The sequence below is a fragment of the Diceros bicornis genome, chromosome 12, assembly GCF_020826845.1.
Source record: "Diceros bicornis minor isolate mBicDic1 chromosome 12, mDicBic1.mat.cur, whole genome shotgun sequence".
Taxonomy (NCBI): domain Eukaryota; kingdom Metazoa; phylum Chordata; class Mammalia; order Perissodactyla; family Rhinocerotidae; genus Diceros; species Diceros bicornis.
In genome coordinates, this window is record NC_080751.1 from 32,091,638 (window position 1) to 32,115,344 (window position 23,707).

At 38.5% G+C, this 23,707-nt stretch overlaps 2 protein-coding genes across 2 annotated transcripts in view; both read right to left on the reverse strand.

Annotated features, from left to right (window-relative positions):
• Positions 1-1,144, reverse strand: part of C12H2orf73 (chromosome 12 C2orf73 homolog) — a 29,060-nt gene extending 27,916 nt beyond the window's left edge. The window contains exon 1 of the mRNA XM_058550662.1: positions 1,119-1,144. Within this exon, the coding sequence (XP_058406645.1) occupies positions 1,119-1,144 (26 nt within the window). The remainder of the gene's footprint in view (positions 1-1,118) is intronic.
• A 17,906-nt stretch (positions 1,145-19,050) lies between these two features.
• ACYP2 (acylphosphatase 2) overlaps positions 19,051-23,707 on the reverse strand; it is a 177,674-nt gene continuing 173,017 nt past the window's right edge. Inside the window, exon 4 of the mRNA XM_058551252.1 lies at positions 19,051-19,501. Within this exon, the coding sequence (XP_058407235.1) occupies positions 19,387-19,501 (115 nt within the window). The 3' untranslated portion in view covers positions 19,051-19,386. The remainder of the gene's footprint in view (positions 19,502-23,707) is intronic.

The following is a 23,707-nucleotide window of genomic DNA, read 5'->3' on the forward strand; positions in this document are numbered from 1 at the left end:
AATTGCCAAAGCTCTGCAGCAGAAGTGTACCTGTCCTTAGAATGGTGCTTCTCAAAGCGTGGTCCCCAGAGTAGCAGCCTCAACATCAATTGCCAGCTTGTTAGGAATTCAAATTCACGGGGCTCATCCCTCATACTAAATCATAATCTCTGAGGCAGGTTCCCAGGAAATTGTTTTAACTAGTTCCCTTGGTGATTCTCATATATGTTAAAGTTTGAGAACCACTGTTGTAGTGACCAAAATACAAGCTTTGGAAGCAGATACCCCTTGGCTCCAGGTCATAATAAGCTGTAATACCTTCATTCAATAGTACTCAAAATTTAGAGGACATCAGAATCACCTGGAGGCCTTGTTAAAACCCAATTATTGTGGCCTGCTCCCAGAGTTTCTGATTCAGTATGTCTGCGGTGGGGAGATGGGAAGAATCTGCATTTCCAATAAGTTCCCAGGTGATGCTGATTCTGGTCTGGGGACCACACTTGGAGAATCACTGCAGAGGATTGCAAGGAGGCCTGTGTGCTGGAGCAGAGTTGCATCAGAGGGCAAGCAGCAGATAAGGCCAAGTAAGTGAAAAGGGGCATGTTGTGTAGGCCCCACAGGCCACCATAGGAGCCTTAGCTTTTGCTGTGCAATGGCCAAGGGAGAACACTGATCTAACTTATGTTGTAAAACTATCACTCCGACTGCTGTGTTGAGGAGGCTGCAGAGGGAGCAGCAAAGACGATTGCAGTATCCAGGTAAGAGACGCTGGTAGTTGGGTCAGACTGGGGATGATAGCGGAAGTGATGAATGGGGGGCGGGGGGGTGCTGGATATATTTTAAAGGCAGAGCCTACCGAATTTGCTAATAAATTAGATGTGGGGTGTGAGAAGGAATGGATGATTCTTCATGACTTCAAGAATTTTAAGCCAGGCAATGCATGTAAAGTGCCTGATACATAGTATGTGCCCAGTAAACGGTGCGTTTTAAAAAGTACTATTGTAAGCGCTCAACCACTAGAAATGAGAGGTAGGAAGGAGACTGGAAGAGAAAAAGCCCTGAAGGCCTGAGGACCCACCCCCTGAAGGAAGAAAATATTTTTCGGAAGGGGAAAGAGGAAACCAAACCCCAGCACTTACTGCTGCTTATCCTCCTTTCCCTCCATGGGCTCCTACGGCCTGACAAGAGGCAGCGTGGAGCCTCACGGGAGGATCAGGGACTAAGCCCTGCCAGGAAAGGGGCGCGCGGGGGGCCGTGACTGTGACTCGTACGTTGCTAAGCGACGGCGGCCTCGGAGAGCGAGCCCCGAAGCGCGCAGGCGCAGTGACCGTGTCGGCTCCGCAGCTCGCGGGCGCGGCGGCGGGGTGCGCGGGCGTCTGGGCGGGTTTCTCTGCGAGCTTCCTAGACCCGCCCCAGCCTGGACGCCGAGCGTTTGCATTTGGCCTTCCCGCTATCGGGCGGGGCGGGGTACTTTTCAGGGCCCACTCGGTCCTAGGGGATCAGCGAGGGGCGGTTCCCCGAGCCTCCGCCGCGGCCGTCGGCGCTGGTGCCGGGGGCGGCGCTGCCCGCGTCCACGCCGAGCCCCGCAGGTCGCCGCCCCGGCGCTGCCCACAGCTGGTTCCAAAAGTGCGGGCAGGCTGCAGGGAAACTTGTTTTCCCGTGAACCATTAAATACTAGGCAAGTCATGATTCGTTGCTCCAGGTCTGCCTGGTCTTTGCATGAGAAAGCTTGGCTGTCGCTATTCTCCACGATTTCAAACAAATCCTCCTTCCCTGGCCCAGCGGCAAGCATTAAAATAGAGCAAGGGAACACTCAACTCCTGCAAATTAGACTCCCCGCGGTGTGTGCATCTGCTCCAGCCTGAGCGGGGTTCAGCATCGGCCGCAGAGGACTGTAGGCAATGGCGGCGGGTTGGGGCTTGTACCTGTAGCACTTATCCAAAAAGAGGAAGATCCTGGGAAAAGCAGTGGATGGCTTGCGTCCACCTTCTGGCCCTGGAATATCTTACCTCATTTCACCATTGCCTCCCAATTTCCACTACCAGAGCCCAATGTCTTTGGCATCTTCTCATGGTAACTCATGCATTTCCCTAGATAATGGGAAAAGAAAAATCATTATTGAGTTGAATTCTGCTATATATGGGCTATGCATGTCCACGTGTTTTGTAACCCAAAGTCAGTATTTGTGTATATTTACATTTACCTGGAGAAATGTGGGAGAGTGGAGGTTGGTCCTAAGACTTATTGTAGATATGTGAGTGTACGTCTTATGAGGAAGAAGAGTATGTGAATAGAAGTTTGATACCTAGTTACCTAGACACCTGACTGTGGACTTTTTTGGTAAAGAAAAAAAAACAAACTGGAGCGTGGGTGAATGTGTGGTTATGCATGTGTGTTTGGGGAGTAAGGAGTGGATGGGTTAATAAATGTGGGGAGAGTGCGCTGAAAACCTGAAAGCAGGGCAATGAACATTTATTGAGCTTTTGCTTGGGAGCCGGGCATGTTAGGCACTGTATTCAACACCACATACTTACTTGGTTTTATCCTATCGGTCAAACTGTGTTTAGGAGCGTAGGCCTTGGGGACAGTCAGTGTTTGAATTCTGGCTGCGCCACTTGGGAGCTGGTTCACTTGGGCAAATGGTCTAACCTCTCTGAGTCTCAATTTCTTCCTCTACAAAATGGGAAGAATACCGAAGGTGGTTGTGAGCTGTAGATTATTTAATACAAGCAGAATACTAAGAGGAGTGCCAGACACTAGTAAGTCTTTGGTCATTATTAGCTATTATTTTTATTGAGCAATTTGATCTGCATATGCTACCACATGTCTTAAGGCTTATTCAACTCTCTGGTCATTCCCTCTAATTTCTATTCCAATCTTCACCAATCTCTTAAAGCTCCTAAAATCACTCATCCTCAAGGACAATCTCGAGGGCTTGATAAGAAGTGAGGAATTTTCTCAGCTTTCTCCCTCCCAAAACAACAAATTCACCTGCATCCATGCAGGATGACAGTTTTGTTCTATTTTGAATTGTGTAGTATTAGTCTAAAATATAAATATATTTATGTCAATGTCTCTCCAACTGTTAAGCAGTTTGTCTATGTGTAGATTTATTAAGGGATACAAGAAACATTAAAAAAAGAAATTGTGCCTACCACCAGGAAGTCACAACCTACTTACGGATACAAGACATACACACAAGTAAAAACTGTGAACAGCAATGATATATAACAGCATTATTTAACTGATAGTCACAAGTGTTAAATGTCAGTACCGATGATAATACAGTATTATAAAAATGTCCCAGTTATTTATTATTGATACATCCTCTGCAGGGCACTGAAAAATAATGTGAATTTTGTAGTAATTATTGACTTTTTTATATAGAAGAAGCATTAGACTATTAGTGATTTTTACCACTAACTAGCTGAGACACTTCAACCTCTCTGCTGTAGTTTCTCACTTGTAAAAGGAGGTAGCCAGATTAGATAATCTTTATGATCCCTTCTAGCTATAAAATATAGTGATTCTATTAGAAAATTTATGTCTGAAAATCAATGAACACACTAGCCTAAACAATATGTGTAATTTTCTCATTTGTGTTAGATAGTTCGGATATTTGTCAGTGAAGAATAATTCGAAGTAGTTTGTTAACATTGTGCAGGTTAAAAATACCAGTGCTATTTGAGCTAGAACACCATATGTGAGGAAACACAATAGGATGGAAATTGCTCATCCAAAATGTTATAGATGCAGAAAATTGTCAACACATTTTTTTCAAACCATATGAAAATGCCAAAAATAATGAACAGTACAGTTGTATAACCTGGTAAGAAAGCTGTGGCTCAGGAAGATCCAGCTTCCTCTCAGTTCTTTCGTCAGTGATGTACTTGTGACATAGGTGAGGATCTCAAGAATATGGCATAAACCAAAGCTACCTTTAATTCTTTTTTAAAAAAATAGTTTAATTGCCTCATATACATATGTTGTAGGATTAAATGAGAAAATACATGCAGAAAACTTATCCTGACACATAGTAAGCACTTATTAAAAGTTGGCTGTTAGTGTTCTTCCTATTATAATTAGAATGGTAGAAAGTTCATCAAGTACATGCATTATATTGTCTTTATTTCATTACCTTAGGTTATAAGAATTTTATCAAACCAAAATATACGTTGATTTGAGGGCAATAGGAATAAGAAATGTTAGTGTTAGATTTGCCCATCCTTGAAGATAGATAGGTTCAAATGAATTACAGATATAGAAGGGACCCTGAGTTTTTCCCTCAACTAGGTTCAAAGCTAATTGATTTATATCACACTTTTAAGACAGAGAGAGATTACAAAACAAGTAGTAGGTATTCTATCTCCTAAAAGGTAAAAATCTCTAGTTTAAATCATATAGATCACTCTGATATAAGTGATCCTGGATATATACATGGGTATGTTTATATTTATAATAAAAACCTTAAAATTTTTGTGAAATCTTTTGAAATAACCGAAACAATTACAGACAGCCTGGGTTACTCCAAAATCGTTAGAAATCGCTAGTTTGGAAATTCACCCGATTGAAGGAAGAAAGCTGTGTTTTATAAATTTGGAGGGTTCTAGCCCCCTCTGTAATTTCATGATTCAAGGTTCTTTTTGAAAAAATCCAACTATGGTCACCCATAAAGAAGCTGGACAGCCAACGGACGAATGAAAAGCTGGTCTTAGGTGTAAAAACAGTAAAGGGCCATTTTACTACTACAGTGATGTCTTAAATAGAGTGACCATGTAGTAAAGATCTGTTGAATGAATAGCTATGGACATATAACTTCTTGAGGAAGAAACAATGCAAAATGAAACATGGTTGGGTGTTACCATTCTCAAAAAGTTAGGAATCACTAGTCTAAGCTGTCTAGTTTTGATGGTTTTCTATGTCTTCTAGCATCTTTTTTAGGCTATTTTCCTTGTTCTATTTGAAGAATCCCAGAGATGTGATTATCTTCCTTGCAGGTCATTACCATGTCTTATTGTCTAATTATTGAGCCTATTCTCATTGGACCATGAGATTTTGGTTTATTTATTTGAGATTCTCGGCACCTAGAAAAGTAACTGGCTTTCAATAGGTCCTATGAATGAGACTGACCCAGAAAAATTCTTCCTTATATCCTACAACGTATATACTACTTTTAATTTTTAAGTGATTTTATGGACACAGATAATTGTTCACCAAATTCCTTAGAGAATCTCCACAAAAAATGGTAAGTAAAACTTCCTTTTAAGCTAAGCAACTTAAGTTCTTCAACTTCTGCCCGTAAAATCTACCTTTGATGATACAAATCGCTATTCTCTGTACTTTCCCTAGGGCAGGGGAACTAATGCTTTTTGAACTTCGGAGTTAGACCTGAGTTTAAATCCCAGCTCTGTTATTAAAGCTCTGTGACTCTGGGCAAATTATTTAAGTTCTTTGAGCTTTAGATTTTGAATATATCTCTTGTTAATCTTTGAAAAATAAATTAACAAGACCCCAAAAGAGTAGGGATTAAAGAACTTTTCTTGCAGCGTTGTTGTATTGAATAAGATACATGTAAAGCATCTGGCGTGAAGTGGGCCCTCAGTTATTATTCTTTTCCACCCCCTCGCCTAGCTTACCCTTTGTCAAAGGTCACCCAGCTAGAAAGTGATCGAGTCAGGATTTATTTTTAGATCAGTCTCTCTTTTTTTATCCCTCATTGCCTCTGTCTAGCTTCTCTGCCTCTTGCTTTAAACCATGGTGATAAAAATTGAACATAAAATTCTAAATAGGGTCTTCCTAATGTCACTATGGTAGGAGAGTGGGTAAAAATAAAAGAAAGAGTACTGGGAGTCTGTGAGTGGAAGCCTTTGATACAGGAGGGCTGTGAGAGGGAAGGAGTACATGATAACCATTCAGTGATTGGTGGGAGGTGGTGAAAGTTTGTGCCCTCTGCTTGTAAAATGCCACCATACACAATGCATTCTGACAAATGTGCAGCAGTGAGAGCTGATGTTTGGATTCAATGGTCGGTACAACAGAAACAATAACAATCCAAGAGTAAGTACGCAATCACATACCACCACAACTCCGACTCATGACTACGTGGTGCCACAATCTCAGACTATGCCGATGAACTGGTAAACAATGGTAAATATTTTGATATGGATGGGTAGACCTATGATAAATTAAAACATGCTTTCCTTCTGTAGCAAAAGTGACGAGCTAGGAGATAACTTAAGATTCCATTTAAAGAAAAAATTGACCTAAAAGTTCATATACATAAAAAGAAATCACAGTTGAGGTTTTAAATAGAAAAGTGCAACACTTAATTAATAAGGGCTAGGTTACCTCAAATACCTCCTAGACCTATGCCATCCTTTTCAAAATAGTAGGGCAAATAAACATTTCACAAGTCATCACTTTTAAACTATTATTCTAACCTATCCTTTTTCCATTATGTAATTATAATGGCATTATGTGCTTCAAGTTGTAGTTAATTATTTTGGTATTTATAAGCTTTTCAAGAGTTTGGAAACTTAGCCATGTTTTTTTATCCTCTTATGGTAAGCCTGGGAGCAAACTATTTACCTGATTTAAGTTTCCCTTTTTTTTTTTGCTTTCTCTACCAACCTCTGAGGCTTTAATAATAGGTTGTAAGATTCAGGAAAAGAAATCTTGTAGGATTTTCCTATATTTTAAGAGAATGTAGGCAGCATTAGACAGAAATCTGGGATTTCTGCAGTTTTTTGCCATATGGAGAATAGATATGGGAAATATCACAGTCCTTCCTTTCTCTGGATCACGGCTAGTCAGCCTCATGGGGACTTCAGGGAAGCTTGCGAGCCATTGTTGGTGAGGGTAACAAGCTTCCACAGTGAACAAGGATCTGGGCTCTCCTGTCGGAAACCCAAATTGGGCAAGTCTGACCTCTCTGAGCCTCCGTCTCTTTGTACCATGGGATACCAACATCTACCCTCTCCGCCTCAGCGAGGTGAAAGGGGTGTTGCATACGAAAGAGCTTGGTTAAACTGCCTTTGCTTAACAAGTGCCAGGCGTCATCTTTATTAAATGCATCAGCTGGGCTATGCTAGTGTCCTAACCTCACCCTCCTGGGGCTAGTTTCACAGGAAAGGCAACTCCCATGTATTAAGTACAGTTTGCATCAGTGTGCACTTTAGTAACAGCCTGTCCTGCAAAACTTGTGTTTACTTTTGCTTTTTGTTTATATTTTAGGTTCTGCTTGTTTGTTAAGCCTGTTATTAATCTTCATTTTAAGCTACATTTCATCTGTGTAAGAGTATTAGGCTGAGAAGCTCATCCACAAGATAATCTGCTCCAAATTCATATTTCTGTCTCTAAAGATGGGCTCCAATAGTGTAGAAGATAGGACCAAATAATTAACTTGACACTTTTGCTTTAACTGAATATGGTTTGATTAGATTGGATGAGAACAGAAAACCTCACTAATGGGAAACATAGTGATTCTAGTATGTTATTTCCCTAATGAATGCTTGAGTTTACATAAAATAAAATATATAGAAACCATATAATTTTATCTCAGGCATACTTCATGGGGTCATATCCCAAACTTATTATTTTCTATTCATATATAGTAATGTGAGACGTGATTTTATTCTTATGATTACTACTCTTTAAACTTTTTTTACTTTCTCTAAGAAAATTTTTTACACTTTTCACTTAGATCCATTACGGTCTTTTTCTGAACTGAATATAGATAGAACTGAAATTCTACTTCCTATTTTTAATATTCTCTTTTCTTCTCATTCAGTATTTGAAGGAATGTAGCATAATGGTCGCAAACTGTGCCCTGGAGTTGGAACCACTTCTTAGCGACATGACTTTGAACAAGTTTTATCTTTCTGAACCATAATTTCCTCATCACAAAGTGGTAGTAATTATCGTACCTGCCTTCCTAATAGTGTTTTTGTGATGCTCAAATAAGATGGTCCATAGTATGCTGTCTGACATATGGTAGGTGCTCAGCCACTTGTTATCTGTCAGCATTACCATCAGAATCTAAATGTCTTAAAAGTTGAGATTGTCCCACATTCCTCTCTGTGTGCCCAACCCCTGTCACAGTGCTTGGCATCTGGCTGATTCTCAGTAGACATTCCCTGAATCAATGGCAGCAAGTTTTAGACAGTCCCTGCTCTTTCTCTGCCAGCCTGCTGGTTTCTCCCTGCCTCTGGAAATTTTCACTGAGAGCTGTGGGTACCAGAGACTGGACTCCTGGAGTGTCCTGAGACCTTGGAGTTTAGGCAAGAAAGATTTCATATTTTTAATCAGACTGCATATATTTTCTTGAGTATATTTTCAGCCCTTTTTTGACTTTGGACTTCACACTCTCAAAAGGCGTGAATCTCTGTCTTCACTCTGGCGCCATTGGTCTCACAGCAACACAGTTTGGATCCTCTGGTCCAAACAGTCTGTTCTTTTGTCACAAACCATTCTCATTTCTGCTTTATTCTCTTTGCAGAGATAATTATTTTTATCTGGACTGCTTTCCCTCCTATTTGGGGGAAGTAACTTATTTTTGCCTTAGTTTGTGGGTTAGAAAGAAACCGTTGCTCCATTTCTGGCATCTTTCTCTCTACCCACTTCCGTTGCACTGGAGAACAAACTTGCCCAGCAGACTGTCAGAACTGGACATTGATTGGTGCCATTTCACTAGAGGGTGGGGTCATTGTACTAAAGGTCAATGCTCAGGGATGGTGCATACCGTTGCCTTCTCTTGTACTTCCTATCTCCAGGAATTGGACAAGCCAGACAAGGTCTGTCTCAGCTGGCCTGGCCATCTCAACGCTCTCTATTCTACCTGCAGCTGGATGGAACTGATGGACCAGTCACTCATCATCTTGCAGCTATTTGGAGAGGGTATAGAGTTCAAGGGAGAGGGTATAGGAAATAAGAGAGTTCACTTTGGCCTCCTACCCTGAATCAGTTTCTATAATCTAGCTTTTACTTGAGTTCTCCATTGTTGAACTGAGTCCTTGTCCAGTTAATGAAATCAGTACTTTGTTTGCCATTTTGCTATCATTTCTTGTCTCTCTATATATACTCCTTCAGCAGAGAATGCCAAAAGTAAAACCAAAACCTCATGCAAAACCAAATCCTTAACACCATTCTCCATCCAGACCAGCCTACTTCACAAAACCTTTTTAGACAGCCACTAGAAGGATCTTTTTCTAAAACTGACCTTTTACAGTATTAAGAGATATAGCCTATTCTAATCACCTCCTATTCACCCTGTCAATGAGGGAGGGATTCCTGTCCTGGGGTTATGGGGATGGCTGAACACACGACACCCAACACTGGACAGATGGGATTGGCTGCAGTTTATTAGCCCCATATGCTCACAGCCCAGGGAAGGAGGACACCACACTGTGCAGAGCCACACGGGGACTCGAGAACAGATTGAACAACCAGAGGCTGTGGGAGGCAGGCTTTGTAGTATCAAGAAGATGAAGTCACCCCTGGTTTCCACTGGAGGATGTGATTGGCTTGTTTGAATAATTTTGCAGGCTGGCAGGGAACTGAAACTTGCTCCTCAGGAACAAGCAGGAAGTGTATCCAGTCCCTTGTAAGGAGGGTTGTTTGGCTGGGGGACCTTTCTATGGCACAGAATGGGTAAGAGAACTTGCAGTTAGGCCATTTGAGGCTCTCCCTATTTCATCAGATGTCAAGCGACACATAATGTCAGACCTTAATTTTAGGACTTGTACCACACAGACTATAGTACCATAACATCATTTGGTTATTACCATGGAATTTTACTCTAAAGGAGTGTTTGTGAATGTCTTGTTTCCTAGTCAAATTATGAGCTACTCAAGGATAGCCAGCACTTAAAAAACAATGTACATTATGGTTTGGAAAAACATGAGTTGCCTTAAAATGATCTGTCATATCTCAAAGTGATATTTTCAAATTTAATCACATGAATACCATTTAATACACCCAAGTTTTGTCTTTGGACATGGTTAATTTTTTAAATGAAGTGAAGCTTTTAGTACTAAAAGGATGTGCTAGGGAGAATTTAAACGTGTATTAGTAAGGAGTTTGAACTCATGGCTGGCAACGGTGCCCACGTATACACATCCTGCTGAATTAAAGCCCTGTGATGTGCTGTGGATTGACAGCTCTAAACATTTAGTTACCCACATTTGCTGACATCTGAAAATAGCTAATGTGTTTTTTTCCCACTCTGTTTTCAAACAGTGGGTGAAACAATAAAATGAATAGGACATTGGCATTCTTTTTAAAATCAGAGTTAAGCTACAGCCTAAATACCAGAATGCTGATGTCTCAAATGTATTATTCAGACTGCATATTGTAGGCACTAATGGGGCCCATTAAGAGATCTTGTCGCTAAATTCAAGCAAATTGGTATGAAGGAGAGATAGTAAGGAGGTCATAGACAGATTGAAAGAATTTACAGTATATCCCCTCAATTTTCTAAAAATCTAATATTAAATCTTTTATTCATTTCACTTTAAGTCCATTAAACTAATTTCGTCTTCTACTTTATTAAAATGTTTGTTAAATTGTATGCAACCAGAAATGCAAAGCTTTTTCCTTTTAAAATTATGATATACAATTAGATAAATGATTGCAAGTTTAAACATTTAACTGCTTTTTATATTTTCAAAGTAATCCGTTATGTCTTTGAGATAGAATGTATTTAATTTTTTAATTGCAGCAAAACTTTTAGTACTAAAGGATGTGCTAGGGAGAATTTATTTGTATTTCTTTCAAATAATCCTATCTAGATCCATTGCAGTGCAGACAAAATATTATTGTTGTAAAGTAACTACTGATTTCATTTTAACATGAAAACTTAAAACTGATTTCCTTAAATTAAAATGAGATATCCATTGCTAAACTCTCTGTTGGCAGAGAAATTTCTACCCAGAGATAAATACTACTTTTAAGGGTAAAGTGCTAATTCAGTTTCTATACTATTAGAGTTTAATTCTAAAAATTTTCTGGTGAAATCACCAGTTATCATTCCAAAATAGGTATTGGGAATCTAATGTATAAATTTTTTTTCAAGAAGATTTTTCATATTATAAAAAAGTAAAACATGGAATATTAGTTAGATGGTGATAAGCACCATGAAGAAAGTAAAGAAGTAGATAGGGAGTTTGGGGAGTGAGTGTTTGACAATTTAAATAGAGTGATCAGGGAAGGACTCATTGATAAAGTCGCATTTGCCGAAAGACCAGAAGGAAGTGAGGGAGTGATATCAGTGGATGTCTGAGAGAAGAGCACTTAAGTCAGAGAAAATGGTAAGTGGAAAGGCCTGGGCTCAGAGGATGCCTGAGATGTTCAAGGAACAGCAAGGAGTTCCACGTGGCTGGAGCAGAGTGAGCAAGGTGGCAGTAGTAGGAGATGAGCTCAAAGACAGGGGACCCCAGATTGTATAGGGCCCAGGAGGCCACTGTCATGATTCTAGCTTTTACTTAGAGTAAAATAGATAGCAATTGGAAGGTTTTGAGCTGAGTAGTAACATGATCTGATTTAACAGTATCACTTGATGCTGTGTTGAGAACAGACTGAAGAAGGGAGTTTGGTTAGGAGGCTATTATAGTCACGTGGTGGTGACTGGGATCAGGGGTGCTCCTTAGAGTTAGTGAGAAGTGGTTGGATTCGAGCATATATTTTTAAAATTTTTATTATGGAAAATATAAACAAAAGGATAGGGAATGGTCTAATAAACCCCTGTGTCCCCGCTTTAGTAGTTGTCAACTCATGTTTAATCTTGTTTTATCTATACTTCCACCCACTTTCTGCTCTTTCCTTCCTCCTACTGGATTATTTTTAAGCAAATTCTGGACATTTTAGGATAGAGACAACAGGGGCATGAACGCATGAGAGAAGTAAAGGAGATATTTTTTTTTTGCCCTGAGCATCTCAAAATGTGGTGTTGCCATCAGTGGAGGTGGAGAAGTCTGTAGGAGGAACAATCAGCCAAGGTAGAGGAAGTCTGTGGGAGGAGTAAATTTGGGCCTAGGCAGCACAGGAACTCAGTTTGGGACATTAAAATGTGAGAGGCCTAATAGAAGTCCAATTGGAAATGTTGAGTAGGCTGTTGGTTATATGAATCTGGAGATTGAGGGAATAAGCCTGGATAGGAAGTATAAATTTTGGAGTTGTCAACATATCCGTGATATTTAAAGTTATGAGACTGGATAATATTGGCAAAGGGATGAATATAGATTAAGGAAAGAAGATGTTCGGGGCCGGAGCTCAGGGACCCTGCAATGTTCCAAAGTTAGAGAGACGAGGAGGAATCACCAAAGAAGACAGAAAAGTTCTGAATAATGAGGTAAGAGGAAAATCAAGAGTGTGATGTGCGGGAAGCCAAGTGAAAAAAGTGCTATTGGTTTAAGTAAGAAGAGGACAGAGAATTGACCAGTGGAGTTAGCAACAATGGAATGAAATCATTAGAGGTAATATGATGAGTGTTGGTAGATGGCTGGGGGACCAAAAGCATGATGGAAACAGGTTCAAGAAGAATGGAGGGATTGGATTACAACGAGTATAGACAACTTTTTTGGAGAAGTTTATCTGTAAGGGGTCAACAGAGGGAGAAATAATAGCATGTTTGTAGACCGATGCGAAAGATTCATTCAATACGAATCAAAAATTGATGATGCAGGGGCCGGCCCTGTGGCTCAGTGGTTAAGTGCACGCGCTCCACTGCTGGCGGCCCAGGGTCGGATCCCAGGCGTGCACGGATGCACCACTTCTCTGGCCATGCTGAGGCCGCGTCCCACATACAGCAACTAGAAGGATGTGCAACTATGACATACAACTATTTACTGGGGCTTTGGGGGAAAAAAAAAAAGGAGGAGGATTGGTGATAGATGTTAGCTCAGAGCCGGTCTTCCTCAGCAAAAAGAGGAGGATTAGCATGGATGCTAGCTCAGGGCTGATCTTCCTCACACACACACACACAAAAATTGAGGATGCAGGAGTGAGAATTGCAGAAGCAGCATCCTTGAGGGTATGGGGTCCAGGCATCGCCTTAACTGGGAGCAGAGTTGGTTTATCTATGGTAATAGGCAGGAAAGCAGAGGAAGTGCTTGGGCACAAATGTGGGTAGATGGGTAAATCAATGGTGGGAGCTTGTGGAAGTTCTTTTCTGCCAGAAATAGGAAGTAAAGCTACTGCTGAGTGAGAAGTAAGTATGAAATAGTTGTCTAGGAAGGTGGGAGATGGAATGGAATAAACAGAACAATTCCTGGGCAGCAATTAGGTTCTTCTTGAGGTGAATGCTAGAGGAGTTTTGTTTATCTTAATAATTAATTTATTTTTTAGCTAGGCTTTATGTATGGGCCTCTTTTCGGTAATTTTTACTTAAAACTTAAGTCCTTCCTAGCTGTAAACTTTATACGGTACAATTTATAGCTATATACTTTAACTCAAGAAGGTTTTCTTCCATTATAACTGATTTTTCCTTCTGTTTCAATTATTCCAGCTTTTTCCCCACGAACTTCTATCATTGATTTATTGATGGGTTAGATATGTGCTCTCTTTCCTCCGAAGTAATCATTCTCTCTGTCACTTTCATTTCTCTGTTCTTTCCTCTACTTTCCTGATGAACTTTTCAGATTTATTCTCTATACCAGCATTTCCTAAACCTGCCAGATTGTCAAAATCACCTGGGGATATTTTGAAACATGCAGATTCAGGGACAAAACCCATGGAAGATCCTGATTCGTTAGGTCTGGTGTGGGGCCTAGTAATAAGTCTACTTAAAATGCTCCCTAGGTAATTCTGATAATCAGCTGAGTTTGGCAACCACAGCTCTACATCACTAATTTGATGGTTACTAATTTCAGAATGGATTGCAATTCTCCTGTTCCCCTTGGAGTTTCCTATAATCAGTCCATAGCTTAAGTGTGTGGGTGTATGGGTGTGTTGCCTGCTCTTCAGAATATGATTTTTATATCTCAACTAATTTTCCTTAATCTATATATTTTATTTTAATCTGCACATATTCTCCCCGATAGCTCCCTGCATTTTTTTTCAAAGATCAACTTTCATTACATGCTATTGAAGACATAGCAGACGTTTCCTGGAATTTTATTTTTTCCTATAATATATATCTTTTAGAGATAGGTACTTCCCCTGATAAAGGATAATGTTCTTTTTGCCTTGGCTGTAGTGCTTTTTTGAATTTTAAGGCTAATTTTGGTTTCCTGTTTATTCATCTTTTATTGAGGAGAGTTTGGTTCTGTACTGGTGTTTGCCAACAGACAGAGGGTATCCCTGTCAGGTATAAACCCTTAGAATGGTTGACATGCCCCAATCCAGTATTTTGTTGTTGTTTTGCTATGAGATTTCTAGGAGCCTTAAATTTTTTTTTAAATTATGAAATACATCATACATATTAAAGGATGTATAAAATAATTCAGAGTATAAATAATTATAAAAGGAACACTTATGAAGCTACCTTGCCTCAACTTCCATGCTTTAAGTAAAAGGACTACCCAATATGCCACTGCCTGTATTCTTCTCTTCCCCCATGCTGTGATGTAGGACTTATGTTGTCCCAATCAGTGGGGGAAAGAGTGGTAGTTGGAATCAGAGAAGAGAGAGAAGAATTGATTCTTCTTTTGCTACTTCAGAAAATAGTACCTGAGGAGAAGAAGGATTTCTGCTCCATTTTTTCTGGTTGTTGTAGATACCACATCTCAAAAATAATGGTACATAGTGTCTACTCACTTGATGCCAATTTCCTGGTTAAGCATTGCAAGCATGTTCTTAATCCAGATTAATCTGCACTGAATTCTGTAGAAATTCTGCCTGATGCTTGCAAATGGCTAAATGACTGACTATAATCCTTGCATTTTAGAACTGTTTTGAAACAGAAACTCCATTTTCCAATAGAATGAATTTCCTGCATCTTCTCTTTCTCTATATGTCTTCTAGTATTTGTAAAAAATTAGAAGGAAAAAAAAAGAAGCCATATTAGAGGCTTGTATCCACTGCTACTTGCGGAGTCCGTTGTGCCAACATGGAAAATAAAACTAATAAAAGAAAAACAGTTTGAGGATGAAAGAAGTATCTTAGACATCCAACCAAGAATGTATGCTGACTTTCTAGCAGAGGAGAAAGCAAAAATCATGCTCTTTAGAAGGGGGAAAACCCCACTTTCTATAGAAAAACCTGCTAATGAGATCACACAGTAATTAGACTTTTACATTCTGATATTTATAATTTTTATCAGATTTCAGTTTTATTAAAAACCATTTGAACCAGTTAAGAAAAGGAAAATTACCTCTTATACTTCATTCTAAATGTTAGGCTAAAATCTCCAAGATATGCTTATCAGACACATTTTAATTAAGCCAGTAATTATATATATTTGTATCTCCTCTTGCATATATATATATATATATAGTTAACAAAAAAATAGAAACAAAAGACAACAGAAAATCAATCTCAGAAATATTTCAGCTACAATGGACATTTATGGAGGTCACTATGAAAAATAAGAATTTATTTTCAAGAGTACTTTTCACAAATTGTGCATGTTTCAATGAAAATGACTAAAGGTAAAGTATACATACCACACTGGCTTGACAGAAGTCATCAAGAGAATAGAAAATGCATTTGAGTTTAGCACCTTAGACAAATTTAGAAAAGAAGACCCCAGATACTAAATTCATTATCTTGTTTTTTGATTTTGTTTATTTGTTTGAGGGAAAATTCTTCTCAAAGATGTCTTATAAGGGAATCCTACTGCTTGCGAGAGAGGAGAGTAGGGCTGCTCTGATTGGAGCCGTGGGCTGAGATCACACTGCTCGTCTTTCTCACTGCCCTTCTGTAGCTCTCCTGGTACCACCTCCTGGGAGGCGTCTAGATTGCTGGAATCCTGTGAAAGTCCTGATTTAGCTCAGTTTTTTGACTTTGCAGTTGAGGGCACCCCAGGCACAAAGCTAATTAATGGATGGGCTGGGCCCAGAATGCAGGTCTTCTGATTCCTAGACCAGAATATTCTCTACCATACCATGCTGCCTATTTTCAGTTCCAGAAATTAGTTCCAGACATGAAAATCTTTTCCTTTTAGCCACGTAGTGAATATTCTTTGATATCTATGTTAACAGAGGCCAGGATGAGCTACCGTATGAAATATATTTGTGGACTATATATGTATTTCCCAATACAAGCTAATTTTTGGAAGTAGATTCTGTTTTTCTGTTGTCTCTAATTATGACTTTAGAGATACATTCTTCTGAAAAACTCCTTCGGTAGAAATTTAGTCATAAAAATGGTGACCGGTTTCCAGCAAAGTCAAACTAGTGGGTGTTGTTGCCATATCCACCACACCCCCCTTCGCCTATGAGCTCCTCCCTCAGTGCTTCTCTGCCCTTTGTTAACAGGAGCACCTACTTTTGAAGCACAAGCATTCTTCAGGTTGCAGGGTATTCCCCTGTTCTTAGAGATTCCCAGTCTCAGATGAAACTTGGATTGCTTCTTCTCAAGCTTAGACGCCCATACCCTTCCTAATAGAAAAATCTCATGTCTCTCCCACACCCTTGTTGCTTCTATGCACCCTACTTGGTAAAGAGTCTGTCTTTTGCATATTCCCTCCAGCCATATTGAGCTTTACTTCTTGATTTAGCTTTTTAAAAAGATAGGCATTTTTTTACATAAATATGAAAAATAATAGTTAATATGCTTTTACAGATCAGACCTCCTAATTCTAATATATGGCTTCTTGAGGAGGGTGTGGGCATGTGGAGTGTTGAGACTCCTGGTTGATGGTCACTGAAGTAGATACTCATCTTTGGTAATTTTTTTTTCTTGGTTTTTAAAATGTCTAATTCTGACAAAACTAAACCTATCAAGGTTTGTTATTATCTAAAATATGATATGTAAATTAAAAATTCCCTGTGTAAGTTCAATATGAAATTTGACATATTAAGTTTACTGTTAAGATGTATCTGGTCTCTATAATACATTTTTAATTGCCTTACTTTTTTTTTCTTGCTTTCTATCCATCCATGAACATCTATTTTTAATCATTATCTACAATATTTTTCATCCAGTAGTTATGTATTAATCATTAAGCAACCCTGACTAATGTGATTCACTTTGTGCAGTTAGAAGATTGTGCCAGCAAAGTGTGATTTTCTTATAAAGAGAGCTGGGAACGGAACTACCAGAGGCTATCAGGGTAATAAAAAATGACATATTGGTGTCACTTATGAGATCACATTTTTCTAAAATCACTTAGTCTTTCTATGTGTAAAGAGATACAGATTTTGTTTCCAAATTGAGCGTGCAAGAAATGTCTATTTTATTTTCTCTAAATCAAATTGAGTCTACTTCAAGCCCCATCTTGTCAGGGAGATGTCAGGAGTCATCCCTAGTGCTTTGTATTCTTTCAGAAGGACCATGTAAAGGGTCTTATGCAGAGAGAACATTCAAGAAAGACTTCTCTGGTCTCCAGTCTATACCAGTTACCATGACTGCTGTCCAAGCCACCACGGTCCCTTATAGTCAAGATGCTTTGCAGCACTTTTGGGGACAGGAATCTTGCTAGGGCTGGGAGCCCCTGGGCCTAAGATCCAACTTCCCTGGGTGCACCACAGCTGCTCCCCTCTCAGGTTTAGCCATTCCTCAGAGGTGCCGCTGGGGAGAAAGGTGTAGGTCTCCATCTTTTAGGAAATCCACGGCCTTTGGTCCATTTCCAAAGTCTTGGATAATCTCTTTGTCCCCTGGGCTCTTGCCACTTCTGCTTCTCTTTTACTCACTAAAGGCCTAGTGTTTGTCTTTCTCCACAACTCACACCATAATGCCTTCTTCAAGATGAAATCTTGGAAGAAAAGTTGTCTTCAGGGGATCTGGTGCCAAAACCCTCCCTGAGGTAAGGGAACACAAAGACTTGTCTACCTTCCTTGAACCAGGAGTAGGAGCAAAACTCAAAGGAGTATCACAATAGATTCTCCTGTATAATATTCAACACATATGATACTTTACAGGATGATGGTATTAAAATAATAGAAAAGTTGTTTATTCCTTTATTTTAAGTGTATTTGGAAAGTTTTAAAAAATATTTTTGTCATTCCCTAATGTGTTGTCTTATATATATTTGACATCAATAATATCATCATCCGTAGAGTTAACCTTTCAAATGAACAAAGTCAGCCCACCATTATCTCCTTCTCTCACTTCTAATCTTGCAGCAGGTAGAGGAGAGAGGCCTGAATTCTTTCTCCAGGCCATGGAGTGTAGCAATGGAGATTTATTCCATAGACAGAATGATGGTTTCTAACCTGTATTCCCAACGGATGTGCAATTGTCCAAGGAGGACAAGATGCGGGAGGGAAAGTGAGACCAAGTGTGCAGGGTTCCAGGGACCTCCATCCCCATTTCACTCATATTAGTTGTGCTTTCTCACTTGCTTTATGTATTAAATTCCATGTAAATTTTTGTTTTATTGAAGGATTCCATTGTTATAAAAATTTGGAAATCATTGAAAGATATTTGCAAGTATATACTACAACATTTGAAATTCCACTATTTTGAGTTAAAGGTCTTCCTTTCTCAATAGCATAATTCTGTGATATAGAAACGAACCTTCCCTTAAATACTCTGTTGCTTAATTATCATTTACATATGAAAATCCCCAAATGATAGGCCAAGTTTAGGGGATAGTATGATTTATTTAGACTCCCAGTTCCTTTTCTGGTTAATAGGACATCCATTATGATGGTGTTGATACAAATCTTGCTGTTTGCTATCCTGAATTGTTCTTATCAGTCGCCATTACTACTCTGTTCACTATACAGAACAATATAGTTCATAGAAAGCATTAAGTAGCTCCAACCTAAGTATTGAATCATGTTCTCATTTAACCAGAATTTTAAAAATTAACTATTGATGTTATTTTATGGTTATACTGATCATCATACACATTTATATCTAACTACTGTTCATTTTGTTGTGTTTAAACAAATTACTCAACTTTAATAACAAATTATTATTCAGAAGTTTTTAGAATTCAATTCAGACAACAGTACCTAAGAATAATGTTTAAATGGTTAACTTTATTATTTTATGTCTAGCCAAATAACATGCATGCTATAATATTCATTAGAATTAAAGATTCTATGAGACAAGTTTAAATATTCATATTAAATATTTTGTAATGACATTTTTTCTTTAGAATACTAAGTTTTTGCTTGTTAAAAACATAGTTGAATAAAACTATTTCAGTGTCAGACATTTTTAATAACATATATAATTTAACTTTCAGAACAGACAGTTCTTTTTTTACCTTACTCTGCTACTATTATTCTACTAAATAGACTTAAGAATATATAGTGTCTATTGTGCAATATAAGCATTACGGTTTTTATTTCTCTTCTATTAGTATCGAACACTAAAATTAGAGTATTCAAGTTTAGAGATGGTTTTTTCATTAGAAAAGTTCGTGCGGTCAATGCGAGAACTAGGACTTCCAACCTTGCTCAGCCAGGACTTCCTACAAAAAATAAACAAAGAAACAAAAATTAGCATATAAAGTATATATGGACTAGCTAAAATGATCCCACAATAGGTAACAATGGGAGTTTATTTTTACTAAGTAACTTTTGCATATAATGTGAATTGTAACTTTTTTTACATTGTATATACCATGTATGTATCAGAATACTATAGTTTAATATAATTAAATATGGACAAAGAAAAGCTAATAACAAATTAAGCACAGTCAACTCCTGATGATTTCATATTGGGGTTATTTTCGTACTCTTAAAACATCCAAGGCCATTATTACCTAGCTATTGTATGCAAAAGGATAAAAATATTTTTACAAAGAGGTAAGTAATAAAAACAATTCACCATTGTTTTTTCTCATTACCCAACACATGGTAGATATTTTATTTATTTATATATATATATATATATATATATATATATATATATATATATGCAGAGAGAATGAAAGAATAAAGAATAAATGTGATTTTTCATAAATATTAAAATAATATTCATAAAATATTAAAAGATGAACATTTTGTCTTATCTATTCAAAAACCATTTATTACCACATATATTAGCAAAGTGACTGCATTAAAGAGACAAGTTAAATGTTCTGAAACTACTTTTCTGTTTATATAGTGCAATGATTTTTCTTAATTTATTAGTGATATCTATATATCTAATCCATGCATTTGGGTACTTACCTGAGATGCTTCCTACATAATTCAGGCTTATTGTAATATTACTGACACCTCAGATAATACTGTTAAGGATTTTCGGTGGTCTTTCTACCATGGATAATTAGTTGGGATGACAGAGTAAGTTGGACTACAGGTTACCGATATGAGGCTGTTTTACATAAGTGATGGCTGTTATTTCTGTGAGTTTCCTCATATCCCTAAAGTTCTTTCAGGTTGTGAAGCTAGTGCTGTATACAGCTGTGCAATATCACATGTAACAATCTCATATAACCTTGATTTAAAAATATTCTCTAGGCTAAAGTCATTTGATTAGCTGAAAATTATTCTTAATCAGGCTACCGAAGAATTCCAGTGATTTAAATTGCCATTGCGTTATTTAACCCTTTCTTTGGTTCTTATTTGTGACAATTTTATTGGGTAAGGTAAATTTTCATTTTTCTTCCTTTTCAGAAACTAAGCCATGAGCACAGTAATACATTTTATTTTCTTCAACTCATTTAGTTGAAATCTTAAAAATGGAAATTGCGTGTGTTGAAGAATAAAATTCAGTTATTATGAAAAGGAGCTGATGGCTTCAATTTGACTAGTCAAATCTCCTTGAAAACTGCTAGAAAATAAAGGCCAGAAATAATAAAAGCTAACATTTATTGAGCACTAACTGTTTGCTCAGCACTGTGCTAAGTTCTTTACATGTACTACTTTTAATCTACACATTAGCCCTGTAAGTTATAGTCAGTTTTTACTCCTAAGTTATTGATGAAGAAGGAGAGACACAGAAGAGTTAAGTAACTTGCAGTGGTGGTGGTGACAAGTGATCAGATTCTGGATATATTTTAAAGATATAGTCACTAGATTTGCTGACAGATTGGATGTGGGTGTGAGAAAAAGAGAGGACTGAAGGATGACACCAGGGTTATTGGTTTGAAAAACTACTTGGATGGGGTTGTCATTTACTGAAATGCAGAGACTGTGAGAAGAGCAGATTTGGGGGAAAGATCAGAAGTTCAGTTTTGGAAGGTTAAGTTTGAGAGTTTGAGATGTTTATTAGACATCTAAATGAGATGTTGAGTAGGCAACTGGATCTATAAGTCTTGCTGGAGGATATAAAGTTTGGAATTTGTCTGCAGATAGTATTGAAAGCCATAAGATTGGATGGGATCACCAAAAAAAAAGGAATATAGATAGAAAAGGGAAGAGGTCCAAGGACTGTACCTTAGGGCACCCAATGTTAACAGCTCAGCAAGCAGAGGAAGAATCAGCACAGGAAGAGAAGAAAGCATCCAGTGAGGTAGAAAAACTGGGCAAGAATCACGTCCTGGGAGTCAAATGAAGCCCTCAGGGAGCAGGGAGGGATCAACCAGGTCAATGCTGCTGGCAGGTCAAGTAAGGTAAGGACTAATAATTGACCATTGCGTTTAGCAACATGAAGGTCACTGATGACCTTGACAAGAGCAGTTTGGGTGGAGTGAAAGCCATATTTGAATGGGCTCAAGAGAGAATGAGCAGAGAGGAACTGGAACCAGTGAATCCAGGACTAGGACTAGTGGGCATGGGAGCTGCAATGACTAATCCACCTGAGCTGATAACTTAATATATTTAACTACTTGAGAGCCTGACTACCTATCTGTAGCTGGTCTTAAACACCATCAAGAACTTCTTCACAGGCCAAACCTATGGCCAAGGAGGAATCTACGCCATTGGTAGGGGCAGAATGGTCACACTGTTGGGTGATTCAGCTCTGTTTACACTGTGTGTGTGTCAGGGGGAGAGCCACTTTGTGCCACGGCTCCACACATGCCACCCCTGTTGCTAGGAACCATCTTGACTGACTTGCTTACTCACTTAGGAATGTTCTGGTCACCTATCACTTTGCAAGCCCTAAGGCCTCACTCTTCATGTATAGCTCTTGCAGCCAGTCCTTGATAGGTATGGCTCAGGTCTGGAGATGGCAGAACTACGAGTTCTCTTAGCCAAAAAATAACTAGTCACAAAGTTTCACACAAATTTATATCTAATTAGTGAGGATGTGATTGAGATGGGAGATATATATATATAGTCACTCACCCTTAGTGTGAAAAACAAACACATAATCAAACAGTACCAGTTAATTCAATAAATATTTAAGTAGCACAGTATGCAAGGCATATCCTAGATACTGGAGTGCATACACAGATATTTAAAATAGGGTTCTTTCCTCCAGTAACTTACAGTCTAATAGAAGAGTTTGGAGAATAATAAAAATAACTATAATGTAAGGCAGAATATGATGTACAACATGATTTATATAAAGAGGGAGAGGAATTGGGAGGGTTAACTTCTGCTCAAGGTACTCAGGGACATCTTTGTGATAGCAATGGCATTTGAGCTAAGTTTTAAAGAAAATATTATTGAATTTTTCAAATTTTCGAATGGGGAATGCCAATTTAAGCATGACAGAATACCAAGAAGCATGGGAAAATATTGATAACTTTAATTAAAAATGTAAAACTTTTGAATGGTCAAAAAAATGTCTTACGCAAAGCCAAAACAAACAGCAAACTGGAAAACTTTTTAGCATTTTTTTTTTTACTATACAAAGAGCACTTAAAAACAATATATAAAAGATGACCATCCAATAGAAAAATGGACAAAGAACATAAGCAGATGAAAGGGAAAGAAATAAAAATGGCCAATAAATATCTGAAAATATTCTAACTCTTACTCATAATTTTAAAAATACAAATAAAGCAAGAATGAGACACCATCTGTTATGAAATGGCAAAGATTTGAAAGTTTGATAATATCTAGTAGCGGCAGTTAGGGTGTGGAAAAAAAGGCACTTTTATACACTGTTGATGGGAATGCAAATTTGTACAGCTTTTTAGAAGGGCAACATGTTACTACCTATCAAAATTTTAAATGTCCATAACTTATAGACATCCTGTCAGAGAGAGAGTACCCTGGGATACAGACTCTGAAACAGAGATTAGCATGTAGGGAGTACTCTCAGGTTTAACTGTGTGAGGCAAGGAAGGGAGACAAGAATGAACCGAGGGAGAAGTTGGACAGAGATGCTGTCTCAGCGAAGACCTCAGCCAACACACGAGGAGCTCTGACACTGGGAGGACCCTTCAGAGTTGTCCCGAGTTGAGGTGAGAGGGCTAGGTCTTTGTATCCCCAACGTGAACCAGTCATTGGAGAAGAGCTGCCCAGAGAAGGAGGTGTGACCTTTAGTGCAGTGAATTCCTTTTGCCAAGGCAATTCCTGAAGAGGGCTGACAGCTGAGGGCCACCTTCCAGGAGCACTCCCAGCATCTGGGGAATAAGTCTTTCGGTCCTGAAAGGGCATCTGAGTGGCACATCACAGTGTCCACTACACATATTCTCACAAATATGCAAAGGGAATGGATTGAAGTTGCAAGACAAAGCAATGATAATTGGTGGGACAAGGCCCCAGGGCAGGTTGGAAGAAACAGGATCATGAGTTGGGTAGACTCATTAGGTTTAGAAAAGAAAGAGGACACATCT